Source organism: Suncus etruscus, chromosome 20 (genome assembly GCF_024139225.1).
Source record: "Suncus etruscus isolate mSunEtr1 chromosome 20, mSunEtr1.pri.cur, whole genome shotgun sequence".
NCBI classification, from domain to species: domain Eukaryota; kingdom Metazoa; phylum Chordata; class Mammalia; order Eulipotyphla; family Soricidae; genus Suncus; species Suncus etruscus.
This window is the reverse complement of record NC_064867.1, coordinates 19,033,916-19,049,843: the sequence shown is the minus strand read 5'-3', so window position 1 is coordinate 19,049,843 and position 15,928 is coordinate 19,033,916. Positions and strand designations below refer to the sequence as shown.

At 37.1% G+C, this 15,928-nt stretch overlaps 1 protein-coding gene and 1 non-coding gene across 3 annotated transcripts in view; one reads left to right on the top strand and one right to left on the bottom strand.

Annotated features, from left to right (window-relative positions):
- The window catches only part of ZNF385D (zinc finger protein 385D), a 376,013-nt gene extending 362,022 nt beyond the window's left edge, over positions 1 to 13,991 (bottom strand). Inside the window, exon 1 of one of the 2 annotated variants that reach the window (XM_049766069.1) lies at positions 13,672 to 13,991. In XM_049766069.1, the coding sequence (XP_049622026.1) occupies positions 13,672 to 13,693 (22 nt within the window). In that variant the 5' untranslated portion in view covers positions 13,694 to 13,991. Of the gene's footprint in view, positions 1 to 12,735; positions 13,105 to 13,671 lie in introns of those variants that run through there. The other variant, XM_049766068.1, reaches the window with a different exon arrangement.
- A 1,517-nt stretch (positions 13,992 to 15,508) lies between these two features.
- LOC125998391 (U6 spliceosomal RNA) lies at positions 15,509 to 15,611 on the top strand. The gene has a single exon (XR_007491969.1). It is a non-coding gene; the product is annotated as a U6 spliceosomal RNA (small nuclear RNA).
- The last annotated feature ends 317 nt before the right edge of the window (positions 15,612 to 15,928 follow it).

Below are 15,928 nucleotides of genomic sequence, written 5' to 3'. Positions count from 1 at the left end.
CTATGCAATGGAAAAGCAAAGTATTGGTTGAGTCGGAAGCATAAAAGAATGAAGTCAGAAAATTCATTAGGAACAATGATAGCAGTTATACAAAAGATAAATGGTACACGAGGCTGACAATGAGAAATAGAATGAGGGAAACTTGATCATGTTTTTGGGGACTTGTGTGGGCTGTGGTGATTCACTGCTCCAGTAAGTTCCACCCATTTATTCCCACAGCTATTGTACAATCATGGAATTTTAGTGCTGAAAAGGGATCTTAAAATTCATCTGAAGTGTAAGGTTCTGCCCACATTCAAATAAAATGCTTTAAATGGCAGATAGGGTCCTTGAATCTGGGAAGCTGAGGAAGAGAAAGCATGGAAGTTTGGATACAACACTGTGCTCCCACACTTTCTGTACGATACTAGGTAAGTGACTTAAAGTCAACTTTTCCCACCTAAAAAATGAGAATAACCTTCAACTCCTAAATTCTTTGGGAAGAAGGAATAAGACCCAAAAAAGGCTATTCATTGTATATATACATATATATACATCATATATACATAACTCACTATGTGTATATATATATATATATATATATATATATAACTCACTAATTACTGGGTGAAATAATTAAACCAAGTATCATCTTTTTACATGCACACAAGGAAATAAAATATGTGTTATAATATTAGGTGTCACACAAGAATACAAGAATATATAATCTTCATATACAAAAATCTTTACTACATATCATATCAGTCTTGGCATCACAATCCACTTCTATCACTGTATTTTTATGACCTGCCTGCTGCTGATATTCATCCATGCCTCCATCATGTCCTTGCTGGCCATTGCTGTGTACCGCTACCTGAGGGTTAAGCTCACTGAGGCCTGTATGGTCACTAGGGTAAAAGATTGAAAATGACTCACAGAACTCAGGGAAAGTAAATTGGGCTCTAAATAGTCTGCACAGCATCCCTAACTAGCAAAAAGTTATAATAATTTACTGATACCCTTCACTCAATTTTTGTTGCTTTGACAGCACAGAGAACTGCTATGGTGGTTCAAGGAAACAGCAGGTGACATGGGAATCTGCATTTTCATTCTAAAAGAGAAAAGATGACGGCTTGTCCCTCCATCTTCATAAATCCTCCTCTTGGTACAGTCAATGGAACTATACCTTTGCAAGGGATTCTGAGATTGTCATTAAGACAAATAAAGTGAGTTGCTATATTTTCTTGTCATAGAATGATATTAATAGAACATTATTACTTTAGAAAGTAAATAAGTTGAAGTTTGCAAAAAATACAAGTGCTTAAAAGATAAAAATATCACTGTTTAGAAGTTTGTTTTTGTTCCTTTTAATCGAAGTAAGTTTAAAGCTATAAGTAATTTTACCTATGTCTATTTTTTGCTGTTGTTTTGGTGCCACACCTGAAGGTACTCAGGCTTACTTATGGCTCTGAGCTCAGGGATCACTTTGGCAGAATTGTGGGGTCATAGTAGTGCTGAGGATCAAACTCAGGTTGGCTATGTGTAAGGCAAGTGCATTACTCACTATACTATCTCCCCAGTCCTACCAGATTTCTGATTACTTTTAAGCCTAAAGTTCTAAAGAGAAACAATAAAAATCTAAAGAGTATAAGGTTAGAAGAACAAATAAAATACAGAACTATGCATAAATGTTTTTACCTTGTAATGCCTCCTGGGTATCAATAAAAATTGTATTTCCAATCATATTTTGTATTGAATTTTCCTTTATCAAGGTTGCCGCAGCAAATTCTAAGAATATATCTTATGGATTATAGCTATGTTTGTCTATATATACAGGAAGTTAGATAAATACAAAAAATTTTTATTAGTAATAGAGTGGAAAGATTGAATTTTCCTTTACAAGTATGAGTAAAATAAATTGAATTATGTGTACATGTTAGAATATCATGTAGTCATAAAATAAGAATGAGAAATATCAATATAATCTAAATGACAGCAATATGCAAACAGAGCACATGCTGTTTTCACTGTTTGTAGTAAACATAACTTCTCCATAGAATTCAGTCTTTTAAATGCAAGATGTGTATGAAAATAAAGGTAGGAAATTTTGTTTTACTGAAATTTTACATTTGTATAATATTTAATTTTTAAAACTATTCATGAATTAGCTTTTTAATAATAAAAAGTATTCTATTGAGGATTTAGAGTTCATATTCTCTTATTTCCTAATTTTGTATGATCTTTGTGCGTATTATTATTACAAGATTATCTCACCTGTGAAACATTTCATGATGTACCTAAAGAGAGAGGAAATATGTTCTAATTGAGAATATGATCCTAATATCAATCAATGATCAGTAGATCATTAATATTTTTCTGGCACAAAGAAATCACTTATTACTGTGATTGACATCATTGGTAAGCCAATGATATTGGGCTACTACTGAGACTATAGCTGTATATTTCATAAACAAGTATTTCTATCTCTTGTCCTAAGTCAAATTTTTGGGAGAGAGCAGCCATCTTTCTGTAGATATCTTTAGATACCATAACCAGGTCATGAATTTTGCTTGTGTAATAAAGCCTTTTTAGTATGCAGTCTAATTCAAATATCAAGCTGGTCTAGTTGGATAGGGAAAATATGCAGTTCAAATTTTATTTTTAGAGACATGTTTACTAAAGGTCCCACAATGCATTGTGGATAGGGGACATGTGTTAGACAGTCAGACATCCTGGGGAAAACATAACCTGGTTACTTGCTGTAACATTACTTCAATTCCTGCACCTCGCTTCCTTCACTGATACCACAAACTTTCTTCTGATTGGTCCTTCAAGGACTGGTATAAGTATTGGTTGACCTGAGAGAACAGTGGCCCTCAGGAACTAAGCACTAAATAAACTCTAATTTTTAGTAGTTACAATACTGCATGGGAGGTCGTGTGAGTTAATATTCTTTTAATTTATTTTTTCTGTGAGCTGACTTTCAAGAAAACTAATCCAAATATGCATAAGAACATTAAGATTTGAGTTGAATTTTCTATTTGAGTGCAAGTACCATACAGATACATAGATTTGCTAAACACTTGGCCTCTGTTTCTCTGTTAATGAAATGGAAACCTTTGCCACTATATACTTAACACACTTTCAGAATGGTTTAGGCTGACTTACAAAATTAGAGCGAGGGCCAGAGACAAGAACCTTTTAGTGGCCCTCTAAATTTAAAAGTGTAACGTATATTATGTTCTTTCTACAATTGTATTTAATGTTCAAAGAAAGCAAGAATAACTTCGGCATTGTCGTTCATCTGTTTTCTTGTCTGAAATTCTAGTTGACAGCAGTTCAGTCCAGTTCAGTTCTTACTGTGGAATAATGTGCTGCTTGAAGCAGTCCTACTTACTAGTCAGAGCAGAATAAAACAAAAGTGTACTTGGCTTCACATATCATAATCACATATTTGTGCAACTAAGCACTCTGCTAAGTGGATGGCATTTGACAGGAGGTAAGTAAATTGACTTTCCTAGTTAAAGACAGGCAAAGCCAGCCTAATCTACTCAAGCCCAGCCATTTGAACTTGAAGAAGTGGAAGCTCAGGTCTCCAATGAAAATTCACTTGCATCAAGTAGGGGAGAGCATGGATTGGCTCTGCACTCAGTAAACATTTATGAACTCACGGAACTCAATGGCCAGGCTCTGTGCTATACAATGTGTGGGCTAAATATCCTTTTTATCCTCTTTTTAGCACTTTTCAAATAGAAACTGATGTGCACATGGCTTGTTTGTCTGCCTTGTGTTGTTTTAAAGATATCATATTAAAATTATCAGAATTAAAGAATTAGCTTGGGAATTGATATTTGGAGGTCAGGTCAGACATGTCTTATATTCTGCAGTAAAAATTATTTTTCCAATATAGATTGCCTCATTTATTTTCTGATGGAGGAATACATATCAGAGGCTCATTCTAACCAAATGAGTTTATTATTTTTATAATTTTTATTATGGCTGAAATGAATTACAAATCTTTCACAGTCATGTTTAAGGTTCATAGTGACAATGCATTCGATTCATTTTAAAAAGTGCTTCCAGAAAGCTCAGAGTTCAGGTTAAGCTCATTCAGGGATCAACCCCCAACCGTTAGCTAGTTGAATGAGCTCAATGTATTCCTTTTCTTGGAACATGTACTTGAAATATTACAAAAAGCTTGTGCTTCCCTTTTGATTCTCAATGTGAAATCTGTAAGGAATGTGTGTCCTTATTTCTATACTTCTTCCCCATGATAGTATGGTCAAGGCTGCCTGAAGTCATTGATTCTGTACACATTTTCTTAGCCTAAATTTGAAATACTGGTACTATTTTAGTATGTTGTTTAGGGAACAAAAGATTTGCCAAAAGAGACATCTGAACTGTACCTTCATATATTTGTCAACTCAATCTGGTACATGTATGTTTTGTTTATATGGACATAACTATATATCATTATACATATAGGCATATTGTCACATATATGACTACATATACTCAGGGCTTAAAACAGCAATAGCTTAGGTGCGTAACTGTATCTACCATGTTATTTTTCTATTGACCCATTATGGCATTAAGAATTGATATTGTTTGTTTTTAAACTCAGGAGTTGAAAACATTTAATTATTGATTGTTTTCAAATTTACAATATTGGCTATAAATTTAAAAAGTGATAAAAATTAATCTCCTTAATTTTCCATTTTCTTCTCCATGCAACATATGATTGTAAAGGATGATAAATCACTTTCTCCCCTGCAGAACATAAGACATGTCCGACCTGACCTCCAAATATCAATTCCCAAGCTAATTCTTTAATTCTGATAATTTTAATATGATATCTTTAAAACAACACAAGGCAGACAAACAAGCCATGTGCACATCAGTTTCTATTTGAAAAGTGCTAAAAAGAGGATAAAATTCAATACCAAATACCTATACCTTTCCCAAGCAACTATTAATAAATTCCCTCAGCTTTTAACAGTTCTTTTTCATTAAATTCATGAATAAAAAAATAGATGAGGAGGAAAGTTTTATGCAGGGTTTCCGAGCTATTCACCTTTTCTCCTCTACTATTGCACCTGCATTTCCATTGGGATTGAATAAGTAACAAATTAGACATGACCTGGAGACCCAAGTAAGCCCTCAATCTCAGGAGTTGTTTGAGAACTAAATGCTCCGTCTCTCATTGCCCCAAAATTCTTGGCTATGGTGTAGGAGAGATAGCATGGACGTAGGGTGTTTGCCTTGCATGCACAAGAATGGTGGTTCTAATCCTGGCATCCTATATTGTCCCCCGAGCCTGCCTGGAGCGATTTCTGAGTGTAGAGCCAGGAGTAACCCCTGAGTGCTGCCTGGCGTGACCCAAACCAAAGAAGCAAACAAACAAACAAACAAAATTTTTGGCTAGACTTCTTACCTGCATCACTGAATACATATATCAAAGTTGTCTCAAACTTCCACCATTATCTTTTTAATTCACTTTTTGTACATTTATATAACTAGGTCAATTCACAAGGGACTTTTCAAATTATGAAGCATGCATTCAGCATCTCCTTCAACCTCTCTATGAGATATAAATGAAAGGGTTGAAAGTGACTGAGTGACACAAAGTTACTAGCAGAAGAGACAGAGCATATATTGAAATGGGAAGTATCATAAGAAGTTGGCCAAACCGTCACTTTTCCCACATTCTTTCTTGCATACCCCCAAGCAAATCACTTACTGAGAACTGATATTGTTTTTATAGAGCCATGATTGCATTTAAAGTCATAATTGCATCAATGTAAGATACTTCTGCAGGTCCTTGGCCTAAAGGCTCAAGATATGTTCTTCAAACATTCACTGTCCTGAGTAGATGCTGATATCTACTTAGACCAGGTTTTATATAGTTTAGTTCACCATTGAGAAATATAAACACTATTATATTTTTGGGGGCTGGGCCATACCCAGTTGTGCTCAAGGCTTATTCTGACTCTGTACTCAAGGATCCTTCCTGGTAGTACTCAGAGAAATATATGCAAAGCCTGAGATAAAACTGGGGTAATACAAATGCAAGATGAAGTTTGTTATTTCTCCAGCCCCAATGTTGCAATGTTATAATATGTGATTTGGACTAAAGGTAAAAGGGAGAAAAAAGAAAGATTCACTGATACCATACCATGTCCTTCTTGGTGCATGATATTTTTTACACTTTTTGTTTATTATAATTCTCAAAATAGAATGTGGGAGACATATGTAATTAATTATTCTCCCTTTTAACATTCAATATCAGATATACACATTAAGATTGGAGAAATAGTAAAAGTGATAAGATGCTTGCCTTTCATATAGCCAATCCTAGTTCTTTCTCTAGCACCCCACCTGGTCTCCAGAATCCTGCCAGGAGTGATCCCTGAACTCAGAGTCACTAGTAAGGCTGAGAATCACTGGGTGTGTCCCAAAATAACAAACAAAGTAATGTCAATTACATCTCACAAGGATACATATTCAGTAAATGGAACATCTAGGATTCTAACAGGAATTATTATTTTTCTCATTTATATTCTATTTAAGAAAGAAAAGGCTGGGGCAAAATTGATAATGTAGAGGGAAGAGAGCTTTCTCACATTGTATGTGGCTGACCCAGCTACAATCTCTGGCACCCTATATTGGTCTCCTTTTACCATCAGAAATGATTCCTGTGCACAGAGACAGAATTATACCTGAATACACTGGTTGTGCTCCCCCCAAAAGAGAGCAAAAAAATAAAAAAAAAAGAAAAGAAAAGAAAAGAAAGAAAAGTTTGGGGGTTCCATTTCAAACAGATATTATAGATGAAGATAGAAGTATTCTAAATATCAATGAGCTTAGAACAAATAACTTGAACTTCTTTACAAACTTTATTTAGAATGTAAGATAGCAGGAATAAAAAACACAATTAAAAGGATTCTTTGTATTTTGGGGGCTGGAGAGATAGCACAGCGGTGTTTGCCTTGCAAGCAGCCGAGCCCTGCATCCCATATGGTCCTCCGTGCCTGCCAGGAGCTATTTCTGAGCAGATAGCCAGGAGTAACCCCTGAGCACCGCAGGGTGTGGCCCAAAGAAGAACAACAACAAAAAAAGGATTCTTAGTTTTTAACGCATTCTCAAAAATTAAAGCAGAAAAAAAATCCTCCCAAAGACCATTTATTCTATGCATTCTATTATTGTCTTATAATTATAATTTTTATAAAATAATATCACGTAGAATAAATAAAGTATGAATTACACAGAAACCCATACCATCAATTATGATAAAAATAAAATCATAAAAATAGCTTAAACAACTTATTTTAGCTAGAATGTTTTTCTAGCTTTATAATTATTATTATCTATTCATAAAATTGCTTCCCTAATTTCTGTTTCAAAAAAATTACTGAGTAAATCTCAGAAATACTGAAATGGAATCCTGGTCTTTACATTTACTTGCTGTGTGACCTTGAGAAAGGTGTTTTAGTCAGCTGATGCTCAGTTTCTCATCTAAAAATAGGAATAATTATATTTTATCCACCTCATACAATGGGTCATTTTGAGGTTAAAGTATGGCAGAATATAGATCGACTTTGAAAAACACAAATGTTACACAAGTATGAGAAATTATATTTAGTACTGTAAATTTACATTCATGGCATTTCTATCTCAGACCAACTTGCCATAATGCTGCCCTCCAGCAATATAAGGGAATATAAAAAAGCTATGTGTAAATAATTTCTAAAAGCTATGCAAATGGTAGTCAAAATTATAAATTTTTTTTTCGACTTCACAAAAGTCAATCTTAGGAACTGCTGACCTTTGAGGTCACTTTAAGGGACATGTGCAACAGGGATTTCCCTGCCCTAAAAAACATGTTTGTAAGTCCCCATGTGTCTTGCATGGCACTAAGAAAGGCCTTAAATATGCAGGTAATATAAACTTCAATCACTAAATAAACTCTCAGCCAATCATCATGCCCCTATCCACAGATTTCACTCATCAGATACCTTGGTGCTTTAGAACTCATGGTTATTATGTAATGTGTCAAGCTTGACACTGCTGCCCATTTCAATCTGACCTTGGCCAAATTACATTTTTCCTTTCGGACTTAGAGAAATAAGATAGTGCAAATTAATAAAAATAAATAAATAAAAAGGGAGAGGAGAAGAGAGGAATAGAGAGAGAAGGGGAAGAGAAATGGGGTGGGGAGGGGAGGGCTGGAGAGAAAAGAAACATTCTCAGAGCATCCAGTCTAGTAATGATGGCATTCAGGTTCTATGTTAAAATTTGGAGTTTACATTCTATGAAAGCAAACTTCCAGCTCTTTATAATGTTTTTCGTGCTGCAACATAGCAAAACTTCCTATTTTCAACCCTAGTTATTTGGTTCAAGCATGATCTCAACCACTTTAAGCTTTGATATTTCTAGCCACCTCTCATGCTGTATTTTCTCTTAATGCCACCAATCATGTGTGAAATTCTGTTGCAAAACTAATCTTTGTTGGAAATGATATGTAATGACTTCTTTAAAGAGAGGCAGAGGAAAAGAGAGGGTGGTGACTGTAACCTTTTGACGTTTTATTTTTTGACGTGTTTATTTTTTCATCATGTAATTCAAATGGAAACACCTTTTCTCAAGGTCAAAGTAGAATTATTTTTCCACTTATGTATGCATCACTCTTCTTAAGCAGCAAAAGCTTTTAAAATTATTCCTATGATATGATATTAAAAACTAATTTATATAACAGTTGTTAAACTTGAATCCAATTGTACTAAAAAATATCTAACTTCTGTCTCATTAAATACCATCAATGGTAAATCTTTCAAATGATTCTAAGATATTTAGGAACATAAAATTTGTGAATGAATTATGGATAACATTTGGGTGTTTATAGAGTCAGATACTACTTAACAGAACAATGTTAAACATACACACACATACATACATAAACACATCAGTACATCTTCTTTTATCAAGGGTGGTTTGTCAAAAGCAGCTGTGACCAAGTCTTTTGAGATGAAGTCAGAAAGCACTAATTTAAATTTTTTCTTTTTTTTTTTTGGAACAATTAAACCACCCACAAAAGGGTAACTTTGCAAGTCCTCATTATCTCATGAATGTTGGAACTTATCTTTAAATAAACCAATCTCATTTCCATTTAATTATAGTAACTAAAAAAGTCCTTTAAAAACAAAGCTCAAAATTTAAAAATACTATAAAGAATTCATGTTCCTGGCAAATTGATCAAATTTGAAATTTGCCTCCTTACAATTACAACAAGTTTAGAGTTGACCAAAGGGAGAAATCCTTATGATATTTGAATTTCTCTTAAATTTTAGGATCCTGCCTAGGAATTTATCCAAAAGTCTGCTTGCATCACATTGTCATTCCTTGTTATGTGGTAAGTTATTGCATACCATTTGATTTCTTTGTTATAATTTTCAAACTTGAAAAGAGAATGATCTGGATGAACAAATTCATTCTGAAATTATTCTCTCCCTCTCAGCCTGAGGAAGAGATGAACACCTCCAGAGCATTTAGAAAATCTCAACTGGACTTAATTCCCTACAACAGATAGATCATTTAATACAAACTAAATATGAAGAATTATGTGTTACTACTGAAAACACCTAAAAGGAGAAATGATTTTCTCTGCTGACAACTGTTTTCTGACCACTCCTTCACTATTGCCTTGGCGGCTCTTCACCTAACTTATTGCTTTAGAGGTGAAACTTGATGGTCCAGCCACTACCAAAAGTATAAATGCTGACTTGAAAACATCCTGAATGTCCTTTGAGGAAACAACAGTCCTTTCTATGCCAGTTAACAAAAATGCATATTACAGGCAGGGAAATAGGGTTTTGATTTAGAATATTCCTACTGGATCCCCCTAACTGTAGCATTAGAATATTTTTCAGTCAGACATTTCTTATTATAAAAGGCACTGCAATAAGTATTTTCCTTTTCTTTGTTGTTTTTCAGGCATCAGAGGAAAGCAGCTGATCCACAATTAACACCAACTGAACTTGAATGACTCATTTACACTTCCAAATTTTGCTCGACCTTTTCTTCAGGTTTAATTACTATACCATTAATAGCAACATTTAGAGGGTGCACTAATATTTGTCTCTTGGTACTGCTCACTTGCCTAAATATATTAAACCTTTCTTCAGAAGTATTTTCACAGAGCCAGTCCAGCTCCTCTTAGCTGGACGCTCACTTTAGTCTCTATTTGGTTGACTTGGGACTGAAAACATCCTTATTTTTCAGCCACACTGAATTTCCTCTGTGCTATCAGCCTCCTATTTTCCCCTCCAGATGGCAAAGGGTTGTGACACAGCACCTCTCCAGCCAACCACGGACAATTTGTGAGGTTGACATGACCACTGGCAACAACTCATCACTCCAGCAGTGGAGAAATGTGTTGGAGCAGATGGAAAGGGGGAGATGAATCAAGCAAACAGTGCTTGATGCTTCTAGCTGGAGATGGTACACGGGTACAACCTTCTGACAGACACTGAGAAATAGCCAAGGATGCAATCAAGCAGTGAACCTGCCCTTCATAACAGCACCAGCCTTGCACCCAAACTGTAACCCAGTAGCTAAGGTCGATTCTACTGACAACTACCCACAGGTCTTTCTTTCCATAATCTAGGGAGAAGTCTCTTTAGCTGCCTTGCTATTATTTCTAGATAAATTATTAATAAATTATTCATCCTCGACATGTGTAATTTTTAACAATGTAAAATATTTATGGGGTGGAGAGGGCAAATTCATAAGTCTTTGTTGTTTTCCCTCTTTTTGATTTTCTTTTTTTACAGTGAATCTCACTCAGGTTGCTGACTGGGATTTTCCTTCCTATTTTCTTCTGTGTGAACCTTATTTTTATCTCCAAATAATGAATGCAAGATCAATAGAATAAGTAACAAAAGTATCCACGGTGACTTAACAGCAAACTCTTAAATCCCTGTGCAGTAAGTGCATATGAACAATTATTGAAAACACTGCACTAAAATTTCAATAGATGATAAGAGCAAAGCTTAGGTCATTAAAGGGCCATTAGTCTTGGAGGTCTGAGACAGCACACTCAAAACATGAGCTACTTGTGAGGATTGAAAATATTAGACATTCCACCCACTTGCACATATACAACTGACTCCAACTGAGCAAGGACAGTGTCTGATTGTCCGGTTCCGAAGGGAAGGAGGTGAACAGAGAAGCAGAGGGCTGAGCCAGCCTAGTCAAGCAATCACTCTTCTCTTATATTTGAAGAGGAGAGTTGCAACACTGACAAATTAGATTATTTATAAGGAAGCAAATATCCTGCTTGCATATTCATTCCTCCAGTACTAGAATACCACTATGCTCTTCATCACTCCCTGCTGGGAATTCAAGTAAAAGACTTCTGACACCTCTACTCCATTCCCACAAATCACAAGAGAAGCTCAAGAATTCAGCTCCTTTCTCCCTTTGTCCCATTCCTGATAAATCATTTTCAGTTCAAAAAAATGCAGAAAGTAGTTATGGGGAACCAGACTGCAATGTGAACAATTTACCTGAAATAGTTAAAATTCTGAATACCCACATGTATATAAAGATGCATAAATATCTATCATAATACACAGTATACCATACATACAGACTTAAGCTTAGGGGGTTGCCAACAGAATGTTAGACACTTAACATACCAGGATAATATAGCTCAATTCTTCCTGTCCTGGCTCTGATAACACACCTTTTATTGCAGAAATGTGAACTTGATCGAGGAGTTGCATAGCATAATCTTAAAGCAATGGCATTCCTAAACACACACAGCTACCTCATTCTGAATTATGGTACAATTGAACCATGCTCATGACACAGAAGCCAACTTTAGCCTTGTCTTTGAACAAATATAGTTTCATCGGAAAGAGGACGTCCATCACGTTTCAATTTGTGCTATTAAAAACTTGCATTACACAGTAAAACTAATTGCTCCATGAATCACACTGCTTTACAAGTTTGCAGGCTAGTAATAAGAACTAGGCTGGTGGACATTTCTACAGCAGTTATATGATAATTCAGCTCAGCATGGATTGTCTCTGATCTGGACTTTTAAGCTGTATTACCTTCTGGTTAACTCTATTTCCTCACCATAGTTACATAAAAAAATTGTTGCAAAAAGCTCAAAACTCTCTACTTCTCATTCTTCAAAATCCTATTTTAATATCAGCTATCAAAATTGTACTGGCCCCAAAGTTATTTTCTCTTTACAAGCAAGCCATTTATCATTGTTATGATAAATATTTCTCTTATTCTAACTATTCATAAATAAGCTTGTCATCCATCGTTGTCACTGTCCCCAGGAAAGAGGTGCTATTTCAATCTAAATTCTGCTTCAATTTGGATATGCAGCAAAGATTGCTTCTTCCGAACCAGCTTTGGTTATTTTAAGGCTTCTTTTCTAATATGACACAAATTATAGGGAAATCAAAACTGCTGTCAAGACATCTAAAAGCGTTCAGCTCTTGCAACTCTGGGTCTTCCGTACTTTCACAAATGTTCCCAAGGTTCAAGAAAACAAAACCGAACAAACAAACGACACACAGAGAAGGAAATGCCCAAGAAACTAAGACTGCCCCAACTCAGGCTTTAATGGGGAAATGACTGTTGATTTTCTACTTCAGGCAAACCAAACCGAGCAATCACCCCCAGAGCATTTGCATTCTGCACTCCTCCCCTCGCCCCTCTCCAGTTACTCTCACAAACCTTTTAATATTAGATGGATGCCCTTAGATGCTGATGCAGGGTGGAAGTTACAGAAGGAGAGCATAACTTCGGCGAAGAGAAGATATCCAGCCCTAATCCTTGGCTGCTGTTTATTTAGTGAAAGGGTTGGTTCTGCTTTCTCTTGCCAGCAGTAAGTTGCAGCGTTACAATGCAAATGTACAGCTAGCTCCCAGTTCGCTTGCAAGGCTCTACTGACAGCCCAGATCTGAGCCGCAACATGTTTTTCTGGAAATACACGCAGCTCGGCTGAAAAACCTGAGGGAGGTTTCCACCGAGGCACACAACTAAACTGCACAAATATTTAACAGCTCGGAGACCTCTAAAGGTTTTTCAGGATATACATTGTGTGCGAAGCTATTTCAGCTAGTAAGAGAACTGGCTGTGGTGTTGAATATTCTCAGCGGCTGCACACATGAAAGAAAAAATGTTTTTTTCCCCTTTCTGTCTCAGAATTAGGGAAAAAACCCAAAATGCTCAATGAAAAAAGGATATTGACTGAACCTTCCCAGCACCAAGAAGAGTATCAGGAACTTTGCTTTACATGCCATCAACTTCGTTCCTTCTTCCCAAATTCTCTTCCACCACCCAGCTAAAATAGCCAACTTCACGCAGCCAAAATCCAGGCAAAGTTTCCCCTCCCTAGCCCCCTCTTTTCTTTCCCAACTTCCAAAACTCTGCTTACCACTCCTGAACAGCCCCAACAGGGACCACAAAGGCATCTATCTCTATCTCTCTCTCTCTCAAGGCTGCAAACCAGCTTGCATTTCCAGTGCCAACTGGGCTAAAAATTTCATTGCATGTGCTCCAAATTCTCCTAAGCTGAACGAGCTGGGGGAAAGAAGGTCTTCATAGGGCGCTTACCCCTTAAGAACCTGGGGAACCCCAAAAACTGCATCATAGCAAGTGATCACTCACCAAAATACATTCTGTTTCTCATTAAGCAGACAGCTGGAATCCCCCCAGAGGCGACGTCTTCAGCATCGGCTCTCACCCCGACCTGACACGCAGAGCAGAAGCCCTTGCATGCTATGTATGCAGGCTACATGCACTGCCAAGGTTCCCAGTGGGGTGTGCGCTTCCAGGGTTCCAGTGGGGTGTGCGGTGTCTTTCCTGGGCTATGGTCCCCGGCAGCTGGAGCGTGCGTCCGGGCCTCCCTCTGTTCCGTACCCCATCCTTACTGTAATCCGACTCCTCCTTGCGATGTCCTTGCCGCGCCTGTGACATCAGGACCGCGAGTACTACCAATGGACCCCCACCCCACCCCACCCTCCCCGACCCCACCCCCGGAGCTGGGCTGAACCAGGAGGTGCTCCCACTTGCTCGCCTGGACCAACCATGGCTCTCGGGAAGCTTTGACGAGCCTCGAGACCTGGGAGAGGGCGGAGTGAGGGGCGCGGGGGGTTCTCTTAAAGAGAGAAGGGGTTCAAGATGCACCGAGCTCAGGCATGGGGGGACCCCCTGGTATGGATCAGGGGCTCCCTTTGAAACTGAGTTCTGCCTCCCGAAGGTGTCATTTAGACACACTTGTTTCTATCTTTTCCAGCGAATGGCATCCTTGTCGCTGAATTCCAGCTCCCCCTTTTGCACAATCCCCCCAAGTTAAAACCATCTCCGACGCTGAATGGGACCCGGGTGTCTGCATTCTCCTTGCCCAGGGCTTCAGGGCTCCTTGGCTGTGACTCTTTCGGTGATGTTTATTGTACCTAGCAGGGATCAAAAGAAGGATGCATGGGAACTACAGCTAGAATAATAGAGGTATTTTTTTTTTCACTTAGCTTCAGCTCACAGCAAGGTAGTAGGTAGTTCCTGAAGTTATATTTTTTGTTTCTGTAGTATTTGAGCAGCATAATATGACTTAACACCTGGAATATCTCTGCAACCCAAGAAATTTAAAGGGAGGGGGATTTAAAAATATGCTGATGCTTAAGTTACTTCCCTGTTTTACAAGATCACATCTGCTTCCTCTCCAGAGAGGGACCGTGTCTGTCCATTGAGGTTGAAGTGATCTTAACTTTTAATCGGGAGAAATATGGAGCCTGAAAGGTATCTGAGATTGTCATAATTTTATAGTTAAGGTGTGGTGCAATATGATTCTGAATAAATCTCTGTCTGTCTGTCTGTCTGTCTGTCTGTGTCTGTCTGTGTCTCTTTCTCCTTCACTCCCTTCCTCCCTCTTCTTTCTAAATTAAGATGAACATACAAATACAGCTTAACAAAGCCTCTGGCTCTTCCAATGGTCTAATGAATTTGCAGTCCGTATCTTACAAGGAAAAGGATGTTAAAAAGAAATCCCTAAGAGCACTGTTGATTAATACTTAAATTCTCAGCATGGAAAATAAACTCACACTGCTAGTTTTCTAAGGACTCATCATTTTAGACCAACTTACCTACAGGATCATTTAAACTAAACTAAGACAAAAATCACTTCAAAATGTGTGATGTAGGGGCCAGAGCGGTGGTGCAAGCAGTAGGGCGTCTGCCTTGCACACATTAATCTAGGACGGACCCTGATTCCATCCCCCAGCGTCCCATGTGGTCCCCCAAGCCAGGAGTGATTTCTGAGCTCATAGCCAGGAGTAACCCCTGAGCATCACAGGATGTGGTCCAAAAAAGCCAAAAAAAAAATGTGTGATGGAGTCTATGGGAGATGACAGTAGTTTTTATAAGCTATACTTATGATACTTCTATAATTCAGTATTAAATTTTTCAATTATCTTTCCTTGCACAAATGATTTAATAAATATTGGAAATTGTGATCACTTCGGCAGCACATATACTAAAATTGGAATGATAACAGAGATTAGCATAGCCCCTGCATGAGGATGACAGGCAAATTCTTGGTGTTCCATATTTAAAAATAAATAAATAAATATTGGAACTTGAGGGCTGACAATTAATGAGAAAAACACTCAATATTCCATTTTCATGATCGATTTAAAATAACTTAGTAAATATTAATAGGTAAATAAATGTAAATCAGAATATTACAATGAATTAGGGTAAGTCTGGTAATATTCTCTTAGGAATATATCATAATACATTTAAAGCAAATTGGAGGAAGGTTCATCAAGAGTTATTTAAGCTCTATTTTTAAATTAATATTAAAAATTTTGTAGAAAAAGACTGAAGAAAAGAGGGTACAGTGTTTTTTTTCCTCTTGGACAGATGGAAA